At 32.0% G+C, this 20,964-nt stretch overlaps 1 protein-coding gene across 1 annotated transcript; it reads right to left on the reverse strand.

The window, feature by feature from the left end:
• Positions 1–9,097: 9,097 nt before the first annotated feature.
• Positions 9,098–15,448, reverse strand: LOC146919797 (CLK4-associating serine/arginine-rich protein). The gene is made up of 13 exons (XM_085713199.1): positions 15,138–15,448; positions 13,911–13,949; positions 13,666–13,808; positions 13,378–13,453; positions 12,122–12,410; positions 11,908–12,017; positions 11,730–11,777; positions 11,418–11,627; positions 11,056–11,151; positions 10,148–10,284; positions 9,923–10,061; positions 9,568–9,729; positions 9,098–9,475 (listed from the first exon to the last, which is right to left on the reverse strand). Exons 1-13 carry the CDS (start codon positions 15,332–15,334, stop codon positions 9,451–9,453), a joined length of 1,671 nt encoding a protein of 556 aa, XP_085569325.1. The 5' UTR covers positions 15,335–15,448; the 3' UTR covers positions 9,098–9,450.
• Between the last annotated feature and the right edge of the window lie 5,516 nt (positions 15,449–20,964).

Raw genomic sequence — 20,964 nt, forward strand, 5'->3', positions numbered from 1 at the left:
CACTTGTACTTACTGTTCTATATAAGGGAGTAGCATCAACCGTTTAGTGGGACATTAAAGTCATAATTAATCAAGACTGTATAGCCCCACTAGTTAAACTTAAGTCAAAGCAAAATAGAGATAAATAAGTGGAGAAATAATAAGATCTCATTCTTAATGTTTCAGACAAAAATTGGAACAGTTTATTTCCTATCTGAGCTAACCCTTAGTAAATGAACGATTAAGTCTCTAATAAGAAATATAGCCTGTCCTAGTTTTTCAGTGAGAGAAATTCTATCTTGTCTCTAAGTTTTCTTTCTCTTTCATTCATTAAGGATGAGTGGTTTTAGGTCATTTTTTTTACCTAAAATCACGCCTTGCATATTTTTTTCTCTTTTTCTTTCAATCTAAATAAGTGATTTCCACATATATCAAGTTTTTTCTTCTGTGTTTTTTGGTGATTTTGTCGTCTGAGTGCGACATTGTATTGTTTGTCATCTTATGTGGCGTTGTTTGATTTTGCATCTTGTTGTGCGGTGTTTGTTTGGTTTCTATTGAAGATCAACTTCAGACAATCACAAATTCAATCAATGATTTGGGCGTTAACGTTACAGATCCAGAAGCATGAGTATTCTGGTGATTTAGTTTTTATTATATTATTTGTAGATATTTTTCCGTTGTATGCTATTAACTTGGATGTTGTGAGTTTATTCGCATATTCACCCTTTACGTTTTTAGCGATATTAATCATGTTATTGTCTCTGATCTATTATATCAATTTGAATGAATGAATATCGTTTTACTTTTGTCAAGAAAAAATAATCAAAAATAAAAATCAATAGGTCCTTAATAATAATTTAAAAAGAGAAAATTTGATCTAACTTTGACAAATATATTATGTTTTTAATAATAGAAATAATTTTAAAGAACACATTGTACCAAAAAATGTCCTTAAGAACCCTTATTTTAGTACGGATATACTACATATTGCTTTATACTTTAAAGCACAAATATAATATAGATTTAGTCCCCTCAAAGACGTTGGCAAAAAGAGAGGAAATTAATCAAGGAGGGGAAAACATCTGTCACGTGATATGTTGGCTGTTGGCATTGCATTAGACTTGGACCATTTTCATGAATTGATTTTAATATTTGCCAAATTGCGATATGATTATTATTTGGTTGCTAAAGATGAAATTGGGTCAACCAAATTGCATTATATATTACTCTATGTAACAGCTTGAAATCATATCATTATCATATATTTTATTTGTACAAAATACTACCTTCCGTAATATAACTAGTTTAGAAGCAACTTCAACTACACTCATTATCCTATGTGAGGAATGTGAATTTGTTGGACTTTTGAAGGGTTTTTTACATTACATGCATTATTTTTCACACTTGCTTTTGAAAGAAAAGCTGTGAACCACCATTTCTGATTTTGTTTTTTCACAAAAAGACTTTCTTCAACTCATGGTTGACTAATCATAATTAATTTGTGGATGAGGAGCCACATGCAGCTTTTAAATAATATCCAATTACTAATATTTTGTTAATTTGAGTGAAAAAATACTCAGATACTTAAATAATTTACATTTGAGAGTTTTGCAGTGGGAAAAAAAGTTAACAATATGATATTTTAAAAATCTCAATGATATTCATAATATCAAAATACTTGCTAAATTATAGAGCATTGGCTCAAGCAACTTGTGGTAATTGTACCTACTATAATATTTTCTTGTTCCACATCAATCACCCATCATCAACTACTCTAACAACAAATCATCATTGTATATAGCAACAAATTATGTTTTTTCTAAAAGAACAAAGCATATTGAGATTGACTGTCAATATCATCTAAGGAACAAGTTGGACACATGTTGACAAAGTATTTGCATCCAGGACCTTACAACACCTTGCATAACAAGCTATGAAAGATTGACATACATTCTACTTTGAGGGGGATTTTAATTGTAAGGATAAGAAAGAATAGAAGTGTTGCTTGTGATGCAAGTTAGTTATACTTATGATAACGGTTTTCTGCGTTAGTTATAATTGGTAAGAAACTCTAGAGGAATCACAACATGTATAAATATAGGATCTTAGTCTTTAATAACTAGGTTTGATAATAGGGTCATGTTAACGTTTCCCTTGATAATATTAATTTCATTGATCTTTATATTGATGTTCCCTCCTTATTCTTCATTCATGGATTTCAAACTCAACATTTTTTTTTGTGGTGGCCAGGGTTTGAACCCCGGACCTTGCATATTTTATGCGTTGTCCCTACCAACTGAGCTAAGCTCAACATTTCATATCGACAAAGACGATCAGTCATTAATGAGATTAATAATAAATCTCAATGGTATTCATTATATGAAAATACTTCCTTCAAAAAAAAAAAAAGATATGAAAATACTTGCCAAATAATTGAAAGGTATGGATAAGGTTGATTTAGATAATGACTCTATCTCAACTAAGGATATTATTGTTGGAGATGAATTACTTGTAGTTACATCTATAATTCACAAATGTATAAAGTGAAAAAACACATAATACTTTTTTTTAAAATAAGACATTACAACTTTCAAGTTAGATGTGTTTTTAAATTTGTTTGGAATGAGTTTTGTTTATGTCCTCCCATGTTTTTCTTCCGTTTTTTCCCCGCTATTTTCTCTTTTTTGATCAATCAGTTTTCTTTACATTGCTTAAACAAAACTACAAAGGATTGGATTAGGATCCATCAGATCGAGAATGCTTTGAGGAAGGCATGGACCAATTACATGTTTATTTTTTTTGAACAATCAATTACATGTTTATTAACCTTATCGTAAGCTACAAAAGAAGAAATGTATAAGGAAAGGCCAACAATTTGTGGTTGAGTGAGTGAGGAACCAATATGAGATTCTCCATGCTATACAAGTAGTGGGAAAGATTCATGAAATCCTCAAAGCCACATTGGTCAATGACATATTCCAAAATGGCTGTTTAGCTCTCGTGTTGTATTGTCCTCCTAAATTTTGGCACACCTGTGCTAAAATTCAGACTTTAGTTATCTTAACGAATTTCTTTAGCCTATAACAAAACAAAAATACATGGTATCCATTGTATATATGGTGAACATATAATCAATGTTACATAAAATGACACATACAGTTACGGGACATTGATATGACTATGGTATATGACACAAATACGGGGGACAGAGAAAATTTAAAAAACAACCCAACTATAATAGTACAACACAAAATTATTAATCAAAACTATATTGTAAAGTTAAGATGCTAAATGTGGCTGCCTGGAAAGAAATGAATGGCACAACACCAAATATGTGAACAAGGGAAGAATATCTAAATATAAATAATCCAAAATTACAAAAGCGGAATTTGTGTTTTTTTATATTGACTATTTTAATACCTCGTCTAAATTATATGGGTTATTTGAGGTCTAGTAAGTCTTATATTTATATATTTTGGGCTAATTAGAGAGAAAATTATAGTTTAAAAATTAATTTGATGGTTTATTTCAAATGTATCAAGCAGGGGCCTCTTAGCCAAAGAAAGAAAGAAAGAAAGAAAAAAGTCTCCTGAGTGATGTGAATGTGCATTTATATTCAAATTGAAGAAAAGGAGAGGTAAAATTTGAAACAAAATGGATTGAAATAGAGATATCATATGCCCCCATCAAGAGTATTATTTTTCTCAAAAAATATAAAGCTTAGGAATTCTAGTTTGTATTGGTCATATTCTAATATACAGTAATATTTATTAGCTTTAGAGTACATGCATGTGATATTTAACTTTATTTTTGATAGAAAATCATGTGATATTTAATTGATGAGATATCATATGTAAGTGCATGCCTATAAGAAAATATTATACAGAGTAGGAACCTTTACCTACTTTCAATGGTTTCGACAATATATATCCCAATATAAATATTAACTGGGACATCAAAAATACGTTTAATTAAGATTTCCAAGAAAGGTACATCAAGGCTCAAGCCATGTGCTTCACTTATATTATAATAATAATAATAATAATAATAATAATAATAATAATAATAATAATAATAATAATAATAATAATAATAATAATAATAATAATAATAATAATAATAATAATAATAATAATAATAAGAATAATAATAGTAATAACAGTAATAACAGTAATAATAATAAGAGTAATAATAATAGTAATAGTAATAATAATAGTAATAGTAATAATAATAATAATAGTAATAATAATAGTAGTAGTAGTAGTAGTAGTAGTAGTAGTAGTAGTAGTAGTAGTAGTAGTAATAATAATAATAATAATAATAATAATAATAATAATAATAATAATAATAATAATTATCAGCTTTATTTATTTATTTTTTTGATATAGCAGTTTTTTTTACGAATAAGTGGGTCAAGGTAAAGTTAATTCTAGTCTTTTAAAGAAATATTTAGTGGATTGTAATTAGTTGCATCAGCCCAAGCCTCAACTACATGTTACATATAACCCAGAAAAAAGACTTAATCATTACTGGTTGGGGAAAGAAAGAATAAATAAATACTAACCTAAAGATGCAATCCCTCAATTGGGAATTTTTAAATAAGACTTTTCCCTAGTCCAAGAGAATGCTAGCTTTCTAGTTGGAGATGGGGAGAATAGAGAATTATTTATGTTACCTAATTGAACATTTATTGATGCTACATGGCTAGCTAGCTTATAAAGTTTAACTATACTAAATTAGTAGCTAGTTTAGATTTGAATTTTAAATAAGATTACTGACCCCTCGCGGGCGGACCTCTTCAAGGCACAGTGTGGCAAGTGCCACACCAGCCTAGGTCCCCCCCTTTTCTTTTTCTTTTTTTTAATTTTTTTTACCGGTTTATTGTATAATTTTATTCGTATATTAATACAAACTTAATTTTTTAGGTTTATACATATGCCTATATTTCAACTTATATATTAATATGAAGATATATTTTTTTTTATAATTTATACATGTGTCTATATTTTTACTCGTATATTAATAAGATGGCCTATTTTTTTAATTTATACATGTGTCTATATTTTAACTTATATATTTACATGAGGACCAATTTTTTTTTTAATTTATACACATGTCTATAATTTTACTCATATTTAATACGGAAATAAATTTTTGTACAATTTGTACACATGTCTATATTTTTATAATTTTTACGCAATTGCGACTTGCTTTTAAAAAAAAAGAGCGCAACAGACTCACCCGTCCGTATGCACGTGTATCATGCAAGAGCATTCGATTCATCTCTTGTAACCTATATAGAATGAGATGTTCTTAGAACAATTAGTAATGATATAATTTTAGTTCATTTTCAACAAATGGAAAATAAATTATTTTCTTTCTAATTTTGATTGCTACAACTATTTTTAAAATAACTTCTTACTAAATACAATATTATTTGATTATTTCACAAAAAAAAAAAAAAAAGTTGCCCCACTAATATTTTGAGTCCAGATCCGCCCCTGCCCCTCGTGTGAGAGTAAAGATATAAAGATATTATATATTATGTTTGATTTTATTTTATCTTTTTAAAAGTTCGGTATCTAACTTAAAGACCAACTAATTTAAGAGATCAATCTAATTTGCTTAAAAATTTAAAGTCCAGGGCAAAGCTATATATTTAAAATATGATTTTAACCGTCTGATACTCTGATAGCAATAATCTGATAACAGGTTACTCGATCAAACTTAATATTATTATATATTCCATTGTTCTAAGGTTTGGTCACTCAAAGTAAAGTGGAGAGGGAATCAAGTAAAGATGAGTAGAAGGTTAAAGTCTATACATAGGAATATAACAATATCAATATGAGCATCGATCATTTTCAATAGGGAAGACGCGTGCGGTGTGAAAAGGATAGAATAAAGTGTAGTTTTAGACGTGAACTTGATGGCCTAGCTTTAAGATCAGATACTAGAAATTAAAATCCCGTGTGATTCAAGAAATGCTAAAGAGATGCAAAAGGTTCAAGGGTCACGAAAAGAAGCATGTATAGCTATAGCAATTTGCAAGCTAATTAAATTATACACCCCATTGGTAGCTTTTAGGATTTTCTATATATAAATTAATATCTTAAGAGTTTCTTTTGCATGTCCTACTACCAACTATTCACGGTAGAGGTAGAATTAGAATATAAACATGTCCACTTGTCATTTTAATGCTATAAAAAATGACAGCTTCATAATTAGGCCCCCACATGAAGAGAAGATACGGGTAGCTTGTGTGTAATAAGAAGTTGCGTGAAATATTTACCTTATGGCCAATGACAAACTATTGTAAGAAAAAAATTGAGTGCACTCTCTCCCTTAATTGATACCGACAATATAATAGTAATAACAATAACAATAATACTCCCTAAAAAAAAAACAATAACAATAATATAATGATAGTTTTTTTTTAGGGAAGAATGTAATGATAGTTGAAAGTAGATGTAAATGCTCCTAGGATGTAATTGTGCTAAGCTGAGCATAATATACTTAAACCTTGAGTTATACTTCCTAATAATATTTTTTGGGCTAATATACCTGTTCATTTTTCAGAAATTTTTGCTAACCTAACAAGTTTGTCAGAATTGAGGAAAGTCAAATTGAATTTTTTTTCAAATTAAAATTTCAACAAATTGCTGAAACATAAATATGTTTTATATGTGAAAAACTCAAATCTTAAGTAATCCATAACTATTCGTTTTTCTTTTGTATGAACCGAGTGTTCTTTGTCAGATAGAACCAAAATGGACGGCAAAGTTCTGTCGAGAGATTTAACGTTGATGCATTCACATGTCTAGATTCGAACTAAGTACCTCGTATTTCGTTTTGATAACTCAAAGATTTGGTCATTGTTAAAGAAAACTCAAACTTGTGTTATTCAGTATTCTTGATTTATCTGGAATAATTTCAAAGAAACTCAAATATTTGGTTATCCTGTATTAATTTATCGTTTAAGATATTTCAGTTTTCTTAAAAATAAAAAAAATAAAAATCCCAAAATCAATGAATACTAACTTTTGGAAATCTATTCCAGCAAAGTGCATGAGTAGAAGAAAATACGCTTAATAGCAGTTTTCCTCCCTAACTTTCACAAAGTTACGATTTTGGCCCCTTAAGAAAAAAAACTACAAAATCGCCCCATAAATTTTGCAACTGTAGCAGTTTTAGCCCCCAATTTTTGGTAAAAAAAAAAAAAAAAAAACACGTGGCACCTCACTTAGGGTGCCACGTCAGCGTGGACCAAGTCAAAATTGGCTTTGGGGGCCAAAACTGCCACAGGTGCAAAACTTAGGGGGCGGTTTTGTAGTTTTTTTTTCTTAGAGGCCAAAATCGCAACGTTGGGAAAGTTAGGGGGTTAAAACTGCTATTAAGCCAAGAAAATATCTAAAAACTTGGGCAAAAAATTGTGTCAAATGAGAAAGGTGGGATAGAGATTTAAATAAAATGAATGTTGGATCGTGAAGAAAGTTTGGAGATCATTGTTAAATCAAAAACAACTACACAAGTGAGTTGTACGTCATATGTTTACCCAAAACCGAAAGAGATTAAGTATATTAAATATATGAGTTCTATCGTTTATATTTATTCAGCATTTATTTTTACCATTTAATATAGAACTCTTAACTTAAACTTGTCACAACAATGTAGGGGTATGAAGACCAACAATGTGGAAGCAAACAAAACTGCAACAGCTTTGCTTTTAGTTTTGAGACTATGTATCATTCCAGGTTACATTGTCTTTGGCCTACTTCAATATTTACTTATCTCGTACTCCTTTCCTTTCTTTCACTAGCAGTCCATTCCAATAATCAACATCACATATAATTTGGTCAAAAGCAAAATGCATGATCTTTTGTTTGAACGGCAGTAATGCAGTATGATCATTCACAATTCAATGGGAACTCTCGATTGGCTCTTATCTTGGACAGTGGACACTGACATAAAGCACCCACTTGTTTAATGTGCTATTGGTTTTCATCAGATTAATTAGTTTACTGTCATCATCAAACCAAACAATCAAATTACCATGGCCCGAAAGGAGGAGAAACAAGTAATTCGCCACTTTTATAGACAGTTTTAACAGAAATATTCAGAAAATAGAAAACAATATATAGTGAGAAGAAAAAACATTTTATCATGCAGCATTAGTCGTTATGAATTTTTATATATGATCTACAGTTGGTGATAATGGTGGGAAACAAGGAGGCTAGGACTTTTTTATTTTTTTGACAAAAGGATGCTAGGAGTTATGGACAGCTAGTTAAAAATATGCACCATTATTCATTATGAGTTTATATCTCATTACCATTTCTCATGGTTTAAAAAGGCCAACAATTATCATGAGTTGTTAATTACAGTTTACACATTTCTTATATTTTTTTTTATGATATTCGTGTTTTTTAGTTGCTAATTACGTTTTACACATTTCTTATATTTTTTGATGATTTTGTGTTTATCTTAATTTAAAACATTCGACCGAGATAAATAAAATCTAGTTTGAAGCTGTTATAGTAAGATTGAATTTAGGTATTACCTAAACAATTCAACCAATATGGTGAACTTATTTTTTGCAACAATGTGAAAGTAATGAGAATGTCAAAGGGATACATGAGTTGAATTTGAGATCAAGCAGTTTAAGAGGAATGGCTGGAGTGAACAAATATCATACATATTCTGACACTCTAAACGTTGTCCAAAAGGTGAGGTTTCTTGGAAATATTTTTTTTTCTATGACAGATATAGTTCAAAAGATCCACAAAATTGTTCTAGAGGATTGAATCCAATAATTCATCTCAGGATATCAATTACTTTGTGGGAATTATCGTACGCTTTGCAAGCGAATTCAAGAAGAAATATGAAATATAATATTGTCACAATCCAGATTGAAGCCAAATCAAGAAATTAACAGAATGTCCAAGAGAGAGTAACATTGAGCAGAGGGATAATTAAAAAAAAAAAAAAAAAAGAATGAATACAAGTCAAAAGACCTCTCTCAAACTTGCTTTATACTTCACTCACTATTTGGACTTATATATGAGTTTGATAACATTGGCAAAATGTTGGTATGATGTTTGGTGGTACAAGTGCATCGTTTCCAAGTAAAAACAGGTTTCAAACTTCAACATATTATAGGTAAATTATCATTCTCTTTTGAAGGCTACAACTTCAAGGAAACATTACAAATTTTGATTCCACAAAAGTTAACCAAGGTTTTCGTACATGAGAAATATGTACCTGGTCGGACTTTTGAGACATCAAATTACTCGCAAATATCTAAATATTAAATATACAGTGGCAAATGCTAAAGTGACATGTTCAAAAAGATTTGCCCACCGCAACTTTAACACAACTAAGTACATAGTGTTTTCCTTCTAACCACTTGGGAGCAATATGTAAACAGATTGCACACAAGCCTCGCTGGCCTTTCATGCATACAATGTTTCATCAGTGCCTTGAACGGTTTCTTAGCCTGAAATGTCAACTTTCTGAATCAGTAAAGAATGATTGAGATGATGAGGAGTAAACCTCTGAGGCACAGGAAAAGAAAGACATTAATTTCACCTGGGAGAACGAGAATAAGGAGAGCATGAACGATGCGGAGAACGAGTGCGAGAAGGGGACCGAGAACGGGTGCGATTAGGGGACCGAGAACGGGAGCGAGAACTTGAGTGATATCTTCTGGAACCCCTGCTTCTACTTGGACTTCTACTACGCCTGTACCTTCTGCAGTTAATCATAATATTAATTAAACCAGAGGAAAACAAAGCAAGGGCTTGCAAAAATAGCATAATTTTATTAACGGGTAACCATTCACTATTCCATTTTGCTGAGAAGTCATAACACCTTGATGGTTAAGGTGTTCCAATAAAGTTACACAAATTACAAATCCTAGAGTATACAAGGTGTGATAAAATACCTTGGTGGGGAACGACTGTAACTCCTGCTGCGGCTGCGACGCCTATACCTACTCAATCGACTAGTTTCAGCAAGCTTTTCTTGCCTCTGTCGCTCCTGTTCTCTTTTCTTGGCTTGTTCTGCAGCAGTGTCTTTTTTGACTGCAAAAGAAAAATAATGATCTACATCAGAAAATGTTGAAGTTCATTTGATTTGAAGTTGAGATAAATTATTCAAACATTCGTACTTTGTTTGTTCAGTTGCTTATTCATGATCCTTTTAAGTCTCTCTTGGGGTGTTTCTTTCTTTTCCCCTGGTTGAGGTTTTAAGAGCCCTCCAGAACCACTTGCCTTTAACTTTGCTAGTGCTGAGCCTGAAGGTGTGCTGTGGAAAAGAGAATAGCAATAAGCAGATAAATAAAAAAATTCAGATATTTTAAAAGAAGCTGAAACAAATATCCCATTGTAATAATAAATTCCGAAAGAAAAAAAAAGGATATAGAATAACTTTACAGTACCAATGATCGAATGGCAGTATTATTAACTGTTTAATGAACATAGAATTAATGCTGATGCAAAATCTAATGGCGAATAGAGCATACAATGTTAGACAACTGACACAGAATACTGAGCCCTGCATTTGGAGAGTGTGCTGTGTACACGAGGAGATGTGGGATAATGGAGCAAAAGAATCAACCAGCTGTGGACATGTCAGCCAAGGGGGGTCAGCTGGTAAGGTATTGTTACAATTATTATGTTTTTTTTTAAAGGTTGCTATTCTGTTCTGTTGTTTCTTTGGCATATTTCTGTGGTTGTTTTCTCTTGCTATCTGAGTATCTGACATTGGCAGAGGAGACAATTTATCGGGAACATTGAATTATCTCTTGAGGGAACTTGTTTGTTTTGTGGAAACAGAAAACATTTCATTTGCACGAGCTTAGCTCTGGGGATTGATGTGTACGGATTTGCTGAATCACTTTTAGACACCTTGTGTACATCTTTAAGAATGCAATGAATTTTTGTATACATCTTTAAGAATGCAATAATTTTTTTTTTCCTAAACAATATAGTTCTACCATTCCTAACAGATGAAACCACAAAAACCATTTTAATACTCTATTCACATTCACATATACACTGTTGGGTGATGGTATACCTTACGGGTGGCTTCAAGACTTTAGCACCTTTATCAACGGATACACCAGAAGCAGGATCGACATGCAATGCTTCGAGTATACAACCAGATGATGACCTGCAATACAGTAGAGGTATCAGATAAAATAATTGTAATATTTACATGCAGCTACAGGTAATTATGCAAAATTCATTTCAGGGAACATTGAGCTCCAAATAGGAAGCCTCCTCCATCTTCCTCTTGGCAGCTACCCTGACAATCCTAGTCATGATCTATTCTAAAACCATAAATAATTGGTTCAGGAAACAATATGGGTGATATGCTGCGCAGAGAAAAGACTGTCCAATCAATCTTGGCAATAATTAAAGGTCCAGTGCTCCGACCGGTTTAATGTATCAACTCGAGATGTGGGAGATCGCGGTGGAGAAAATCCTTCACGCCTAGTTCCATCTGCTTCTCCAGAGCCCCCAAATTCAGTTATGTATTCTATTTTAGGAGTCTTTGGTTTGCTTCGGAGAATATCGTCAGAATGACTGCTCCGTGAATAACGCCTTGCATAGGACGGGGAGTAGGACCGTGATCTGGACCTTGACCTGCATATTGAAAAGGTCAGAAATACCAAATAAATTCTCCTTAACGAGAAGAATGAGTAAAATGGATAACGCATATGTGCTCAAGGAGTGCTAATGCTATACCTTCTAGAACGAGAATAAGCTTCGTAAGTAGGACTTTGCCTTGATTCCCTGCATGTATATATTGAGTCAACCATTAAGACTAGTATGCAAGAATAATCCGCTATCCATTTGTCAGTGGGAGCACAATTTCAGATATTCTTCGTTCAATCGGAAGCAGAAAAATATCAATATTTTCTACCGGTAGGGGTCCTGATGTAGCACACGAGTTCCAGGTATCCGTGTAGCTTCTCGCTCTCTCTCTCTTTCAACTTGAGAGGCCTTCCTTCTTTCCTTACGACTCAGTTTCCTCTACAAAATTTATAAGATATACCAGTCAAAAAATCCTACACGGTAATCTCAAAATATCAGCAAAACTATTATTATTCATTCTTATCAAGAACATTTCCACTTACAATTGCAGGATCACCTTTGATTATCTCCTTTTGCCTTTTTTGTTCCTCTTTGGCTTTCTTATCCATGTAAACAAGCCAACCATACCTTTTGACCCCATATTCTTTTGCAATTATCTCCATCCCTTCATCATTGCTATCATCGCTATTAAAATCCTCATCATCCTCGTCATCTTCGTCTTCCTCATCATCGTCATCTGAAATCTGAGATTCCTCTTTACCATTTCCGTCGTATGAAAACCCAACCTGTGAGTAAGATCCTTTGGTTGCAGCAGGCTGTGACACATTAGATCTACAAATGAAACATGAAAACAAACAGATAAGTTTATATGTTACTTGCTCAAAAAAAAGTTTATATGTTACAAAGTGTGCAAACAACACATCATATAAAGCTGCAAATTATAGATCTACGGACCAGTTCAGACCATGCAAGAATCAATAGACAAATTCAAAATCAGAAGATATGATAACAAATTCACAATCAAATAACAAACTGAAGAATCACAAAGTCCAAAATTACTACATAAAGAAATAGACAATTATGGCTGGACGGAGTTCCCCTTGTTAGAGTTGGACTAAACTTTGTAAAGCTAATTTTTAGTTCATCTAAGCTGTGGCTTCATTCACCTCATCAGTCTCTTGGATTCATAGCAAACTTACAACACATTTGCGTTTGTTATATAGTTTGTGACTGTCTATAATGAGAACAATGGGGCTGACGTGTTCATGTTTGTTGAGTGCATATTTGGAGTCGAGTGTTACCGCTGAGGATAATAGTTTGTACAGAACCAACGCTTGTCATTTAACATGTATTTTGAATATTTGCAAAACATTGAACCACTGTCTTTTAGGCATATCGAGGAAAATTGATTATAATGTTTCAGAATCACCTAAATAAGTTTCTGATAAAAAGGGAATCACCTGAATTTACATGAAAACAATTTTCTGGTCGCGTTAACTCAATTCTGAGGTCTAGAGTTGTAAACTCAAACAATACTACAAGATAACTCGAGAGTTTGACAATAATGGAAATAATGACTCAAAATAATCAGTAGCGCATGGAAGCACAATATTGTTAGCATATGTTGCTTAACCATCTGATTATTTGCATTAAGAGCAAAAAACAAACCCAGAACCAACAGCTATTTACAATTTTATTTTTACACACCATGCATATAAAGATATATGGATACATCAATGCTTTGCTCAGATATGACATGAAACAGTCAGTTAAAAATGCGTGGAAATAATCTCCCAACCTGTCTGATGCAAATGGAGCAGCAGCCTTGGCCTCCATCTCTAGATTTACATGTTGCAAAGCGTCCTCGTCGGTAACTGTTACCATTAAAAACCAAGTTTGTGAATTTAGCTATGAAACTAATCCCTGGATGTCAGGTTGGCCTGATTTCTAGAAACTTTTCCGTTCTATGGCATTATTATCAGGAAAAAAAGAATATTGAAGAGAAAGAGATACAAAAAACCACAATAATCAAACTGTTTATATTATGAGAATCAAACTCGTTGTCAAGAAATAAAGAAGTACCGACATCCTCTACGCCGATGCTTTATTAAATCCCGATAACGCTCAAAATTAACAAACTCTTCTAATTCTTCTTCCTCTTCAGACTTTTCCTGGACACGCCTAAAACTACTATCCCGAATGAAATCTAGGAGAGCACGCCCATCAAATCTGCAAAGGTATAGATAGGTTTAGCAGTCGATTCTTTATTATTATTAATTAAATCAAATACATAAAACAAGAATTCACAGAAACAGTAGAAAAACAGCAGACCTGTCAATCAAAATATCTTGTTTCCCATTCCAGGGTATCCTGAGGAAAAAATGAATTATAAGATCAATTGTCAACCATAAACGAATTATATGTTTTACTAACAAAAATTCAGAGGATACATTTTTTTTAGATAAACCAAGAGCTTGCAATGCTTCAAAATGCCAAATCCCAACTAGGTTTGCACCCCAAAGAGAAAGGGCGGAGGAACCCAAGCAAAATTAAGAAAAGCGGAAAATAGGAAAATTAAATCTATCTACAAAGTATTCTTGCCTGACATAGTCGGGAAGTGAATCCCACTAAAAAGCCGGACAAGGAATGCCCATGATTTGCTAACCTATCGGCACAATTATTCCATTCTCTTCGAATATGAGAATAGATAAATTAAAAGCCTTTTAGCTTGATCAAACAATTATTTCAATTGTTTCTTAACCTCCAGGGTATGGCAGCAGAGTTTGAGAAAGCTTGAATTGCCACCATTGAATTACTCTCAATCCAAATTCCATGTCACCCTTTCATCAATGCATATAGGAGACATTTTACGCTTTTACCATTTAATGGAAGAAAAAAAAACTAACTTAATTACACTTTTGGTCATCAAATTGTTTTGGTCCCTAAATTATTACATTTGTTTCAATTTTTATCTCAGCCTTTTTTCCCCAGAAAATGGTGATTTTGGCCCAAAAGTGGCAAATTAATGTCCCAATTTTGATCATGAATAGAAAACTCCACTATTGCTGCTAAAAATCAAACTTTTGGGACCAAAAATCATCATTTTAGGGCCAAAAACTTGATCAGGTGCAAAATTGCAACAAATGTGATAATTGATGGACCTAAAAGCTCGATTTAAAAAAGAGAGGACCATTTTCGTGAGCAAAAACAAAATGATAGGGTAAGCCTTATCATTACCAGAAATGCATACTGATTAAATCACCTCACTCATTGTACTAAAATTATGATCCAAACATACAAAGAGTATCAACAAAAAAATTATCTTTACATAACATTTCAAACCAATGAGCTTATTTTTTTTCTCCCCTTACGTTGAATACATCAATTCCTCCAGAAACAGTGAAATAAACAAATAAATTATCTTATTTGAAGTAGGAACCATCTAAAAGATCCTAAATTACACCATTAATCCCAAATTATAGAATCAATTTTAAAAATTCTAATTTTTCATGAAAAGTAAAAATATAGAAAAAATGGAGAAGGAATATAGAAACTAACAATCCTTGTTGATCTTCGGTGGCTTGATAAAGCGCGTCATCACGATAAGCACGAGAACGAGAGCCAACGACTTGAATTGATTGCACAGGATCACCGCGACGTTTTGCAAGGTAAACGGCACGTCGTTGAGCTCGTTTTCGAGCAGCGTCCATCATGTCATGGACCTTCTTCTCCGACCTTCTTGCCTCATGCCACATCTTCCTTCCTTCAAATTCTCGCAAATCACAGAGCAATTGAAAGAGAAAACCCTAATTTTGATTTGATTTCCCACCAACCCGATGAATGAATGAATTTCCCTGACAATTGAGATTGATTTTGTTTTTTTTCAGAACAAAGTACAAACAAGAAATTTCTACAAACAATGATGTTGAAATTTCTTTCTTGGGCCTAGATTTGCAGATAGTTAGTACCTGAGGCCCAATAATAACCTTGCGGTCATTACTTTTCGGGAATTACTTTTCCCACCCTATGGTTTTCCTCGCGCCCTATTTTTTCCAAAAATGCCCTTGAATTTCCGGATTTTATAATCCGGAATGGTGTTTTCCTTTGTGAAAGGGTGAAAAAAATGAGTTACGGAGTTTTCCGGATTTTGTAATCCGGAAATCTCAAAAAATATGGTGCATTACATGATTTTTTCGGATTACATAATCCGAAAACCCCCTAAACACCCTTTTTTTCATGGTGCTGATGCAATCCGGATTACGTAATCCAGACAGCACCAGCACCAATTTTTTCATATGTAAAGATACCAACAAATATGCACTCTGAGATGTCTCTGTGGACAAATATATCATATTGAGTACTCACAGTGTTGTGATGTGCTATGGTGAGGCTTGAATGTGCACATATATTCAGTCTTTCTCTAAATGCAACGGTAGGTCCCAATGAAAATAACAAGTCTCAGACTGTAAATTATACATGATAGAAACTGAACTTGTTGTTTCAGTGCAAGTGGAACACCTCAATCACTTGGTGAGACAAGAACACATTGAATTATATCTTAAGCAACTCCCTACGATTCCAGTTGCCATGGAAATGTTGCTGGTTTTTTGAGTGAGGTATATGTAGAATATATTAATGTAATATTTGTGGTTAATATTCGACGGTGCGGCGGAGGGTGGTGGTTGAAGGTCATCGCGGAAGACGACGAAGGAAACCGGTGGTGGGCTGTGTTTGTGTTGTTCGCGGTGGAGGGATGTGTAGTTTTTCCTGCTCAACTGTTTTTTTCATTTGCTCCATGATTTTTACATCCAAAATTCCATCATTTATACTTTTTTTTCATGGTGCTAATGCAATCCGGATTACGTAATCCGGAATGCCCAAGGACATTTTTGGAAAATTTACAGGGCGCGGGAGAAGGCCATAGGGTGGGAAAAGTAATACCCTTACTTTTCTCACACTATAGTCTCTCATGTGCTCTATTCGAATTTTAAAATCTGAAATATTTCAATGTGTTTTTGAAGGTTTTTATAGGATGTTTATGCCGTTTGAATTTTATAATTCAAACTGTATAGGACACGCGAGAAACTTATAGGATGAAAAAAGAAGCATTCTAATGTTGCCTAATTGTTTTTGGGCTTTAAAGTATCCACTTCCCTCTATTTGCTCCAAAATCAAACAGCCGTTGATTCTAAGCGGTGGTTAGCTGTCTTTCGCTCATATAAAGATAGTTAAGTCAGCTAACTATTGTTGGAGTATTTTCTTTGATTTATGGTGTCCGAAAGCAACCATTAATTGTTGGGTTAATTATGTTTCTAGTCCCTATAAAATAGCGACCTTGTAAGTTTAGTCCCTACTTAAAATAGCATTTTTAGTCCCTAATTTTGTTTTTCTGCACTGAGTATTAGTCCCTACTCAATTCAAATTTGTTTAATTTATGCTTAAACTCTTAAATTTTTGAACAATTTTTTGCAGACATGTTTAGAACATTACTAAAAGTTCGTCCGCAAAAAATTATCGCAAAATTTGATTTCTACATCCAGATTTTATTACTTTTTATCTTTAACTTTTGTCGTTTTAAAAAATTCATATTTAATTCATTTCATGTCAGAAAATTCTAAATTTTAGTAAATGAACCTTTCATAGTGTTCTAATCTTGTCTCAAAAAAATCGTTCAAAAATTTAAGAGTTTAAGGATAATTAATCAAACTTTGTTTTAGCAGGGACTAAAATTATAAGTAAATTTTTTTTATAGGGACTAAAAATGCTATTAAAATTAAGTAGGGACTAAACTTACAAGGTCGCTATTTTATAGGGACTAGAAACATAATTAACCATTAATTGTTTAAAGAACAAAGTTTTTATATTTAAACTAGTTTTACATTGAGGTGTTTGATAAGAAATAGAATTGATGTACGGTAATTATTTTGAACAATGTAAAACTAATTTAAAATTGATTTTGAAGTTATCTATATGATGGATTTCTAAACTAATTTAAAATTGATTTTGAAGTTATCTATATGATGGATTTCTATTAGATAATGGTGTAAAACTAGTTTATATTATCAATGCATAATTAGTAAACTCAAAGAAAAACATCATATTGTATCATTATCATTTTTTAAATTTAATTTAGGGTTCTCTTTTTATAAGTATGCATCTAGACTATACAAAACATTCGATTTGCCAGCAAAGTGTGGGGGGTTTTTGCTCCCTTTGTAATTAATCTCATTTTTGTTTTACCATATAACAATAGTCGGATTGCTTTGCTCACATAAGCAAATGAATTTTTACGAGGCGTGTTATATATACAACCAAAATTTGGACAACATCCTATAGCATCGTGAGTGCATGCAAATCGAAATCGGTTGAAAAGTATTACAAGTTGTACAATTTGATTGTTCATAATTATTTCTCATTTTTTATTACCTTTGTTGACAAGTTGCATTTTAAATTTGAAATATGACAATATTCATGTATTCTTCTTTGCATGGCTTCATTGTGAAAAAGTATTTGGTGTGTTGTTCTAATTAATTGAGTGTGTGCATTTTTATAATGAGATTCAGTTTGTATTTGTTGGATACTTGGATCAAGACTATGTTTGATAGCAACATGAGAGTATCTTTCCAAAATAACGAGACTTGCACATGAAAATGACGACTATGTACTAATGTACATAAACCCATATTCAAATTAAAAAAATTATGTCAGATTATAATTCGGTCGCTTTCATGATTAAGAATTTATTAATACAACAGTTTTAGAGTACCATTTTTTACATGCAAATGTGCTAATACTTTATTTTATTTATCTTTTACAAAAATTAGTTTATTAAAATGAGGAGAAAATGTTTTTTTTAGGGAAAAAAAATACCACTCATATATGATCCAATTCAAACTATTGAGATACTCTTTTAAAAAAATATCACTCATAAACATTTTATAAACTTCAAAACATTATTTAAAATTATGATTAATTGTATATACACCAAAAGTCATTCACACATGGTGTTTCGGTTAGTAATTTGGTGTAAATAAGATACCGTTCTCTTTGTAGAATTGTAGGGAGTAGTCTTTCAAGGGGTGGCACTTTAGTGACTTTGTGTTGGGTGATTTTGGTAACTTTAGTGTATTTTAGAAGAAAGAGAGTGATGATTGAATGATTAAAATAAATTATTTTGATGAGAGAGAATTATTGGTTAGGAGAGAGATAGAGACAAAGACACCCAACGACACCAAAGCCAAAGGCACTAAAGTGCTCCCCTCTTTCAAGCCAAATAATATGCCACGGTAGGCGTCAAAGTTCTATGTCAAGAGTTTGAACATTGATGCACTCTTGTGACTAAATAAGAACCCACAACATCATGTTAACCTAAAAATCACTTGAACCATCTCACCAAAACATCTTTAGGTCATGATATCTTTATGCTAAAACAAAATTTAAAGACATATTTGGATGTCAACAGTGCATTGCACTAATACTGAGATATATACTGCATTCATCTCAAAATAACTATCACATTTGCAAAAAATATACTCCCTCCGTTTCAAAATGAGTGTCGCTTTAGCCAAAAATATTTGTTTCAAAATGAGTGTCGCTTTCAGTTTCCAATGCAATAATAACTTTTTCTTTTCAATTGTACCCTCCAATTAATACTCTGTACACTACTTCCAAAGTATTACTTTTAAAACTAACCAATAGTTAATAAGGATAATTTGGTAAAATAATTATTCTCTTTCTCTTAATCATTGCATTTATTAATATGTGTGTAAACACCTAAAACGACACTCATTTTGAAACTGAGGGAGTATTTTTTTAAAATGAATATTGTTTTTAGTTTTCAATGCAATGTTAATTTTGTTTTCTTGTTATGCAAGCCAATTAATATTATATGATCGCTCTGAAGTCATTAATAATTATATTTCACTTTATATTATTAGTAATGGTGGATACATCAATGCTTAAGAAGAAGGATTTTGTAAAACTATCATTATTAATATTTTCTTTATGCATGTGAAATAACAAAAATGATCCACTATTTGTAGAACGAAAGTAGTAATTGAATTATCGCATGATACTTTTTATACTATTAATAGCTCATCCACTAAACTCTAAAGTAAAATTGTCATGTAAATACATCGTAGAAGTTAGTAGGCTTCAAGAACATTCACTTTACTAGACCATTGACCTGTGCTATCGCACGGGTCCTACCACGTAGAAGTTAATCGAATCAATGAAAATAATATAACCATACATAGCCGATAGAAGTTTTATATCATACACAACAAAATGAAATGGTAGCATACATAACAAAAAAGTTTGAACATTAACCATCAAGAATCATTACGAAAGACTTCGTGATAAACAACATTTGAGACATGGTCACTACATGATTAATCAAAGACTACATAATTAATCAAAGAATGGTTGTATTCTCACAACTAAGTGGTATTTAAATAGGTAATTGGCAATTCTCTTTGTTAGTTTCAAATGTGAATGATCATAGTCTTCTATTGTTAATAATTACTATTGATTGCAGCCATAAAAGCAATTAGAGCAATAGTAATTGATTAGCATAAAATTGAATCAATAGTAATTAAAGCGATTAATAAGGCGTAATTGGTAGAGCTATTAATAGGGCGATTAAAGCTATTGCACATAAAATCAGTAATTCGATTTGTGCGATAACTACGTCATAATTGCTTTTAATAGATAGTAATTGGTAGAGTAATGCAAAAAAGCAATTAAAAACAATTCTTATACGAAAATAAAACTGAATAGTGCATAAAAGCAATTGAATAGTCCAAACGAAGAGCATCAAAAAAAGTGTCATTACCGTAAATAATGGAAACAGAAAATTTAACAAAAAAATGCTTTGCATCAATTTTTGTCGTGATGCAATATTTTTTTTTGCTAAATTTCCTGTGCATATTGATGCAAAGCTCTTCTATATAGCGTGACAAATGTGTTTAACATATTTTTCGTGGTTATTTTTTGTTATTGGACCATATTTGATATATAGTATATTTGATTAACTTATCCGTGTATTAAGTTTTTCGTGACCAATTGATATAAGTTCGTCATAATTGCTTTTAATAGGTAGTAATTGGTAGAGTAATTAGTGCACACTTTTAAAAGCAATTAAAAGCAATTCTTATACGAAAATATGCAGGTTAAAAGTTTTCAATTGCCATTAACTACGATTTCAAGCCATTAACTACGTTCTTAATTGCCATTAACAGTGTGTCATTAGTTTTTAATTGCATTAAAAGTGTGTTATTTGTTTCTAATTAGCATTAAGTAAGTCCTATGAGAGAAAGTAATGAGTTTGAGAATATAGATTGAATCAACGGGTGAGATTAAAAGCAATTGAAAGCAATTCCTATAC

Source organism: Medicago sativa, chromosome 5, assembly GCF_051527215.1.
Source record: "Medicago sativa cultivar Bolivia chromosome 5, Bolivia_mono, whole genome shotgun sequence".
Lineage (NCBI taxonomy): Eukaryota > Viridiplantae > Streptophyta > Magnoliopsida > Fabales > Fabaceae > Medicago > Medicago sativa.

Excerpts from the sequence above, each read along its gene's own strand:
- LOC146919797 (XM_085713199.1), bottom strand. The coding sequence starts at position 15,334 with ATGTGGCATGAGGCAAGAAGGTCGGAGAAGAAGGTCCATGACATGATG. Across the intron at positions 10,285-11,055 it reads GTCTTGAAGCCACCCGTAAG|CACACCTTCAGGCTCAGCAC; the intron begins GTATACCATCAC and ends TCTTTTCCACAG. Across the intron at positions 9,476-9,567 it reads CCTTATTCTCGTTCTCCCAG|GCTAAGAAACCGTTCAAGGC; the intron begins GTGAAATTAATG and ends TTGACATTTCAG.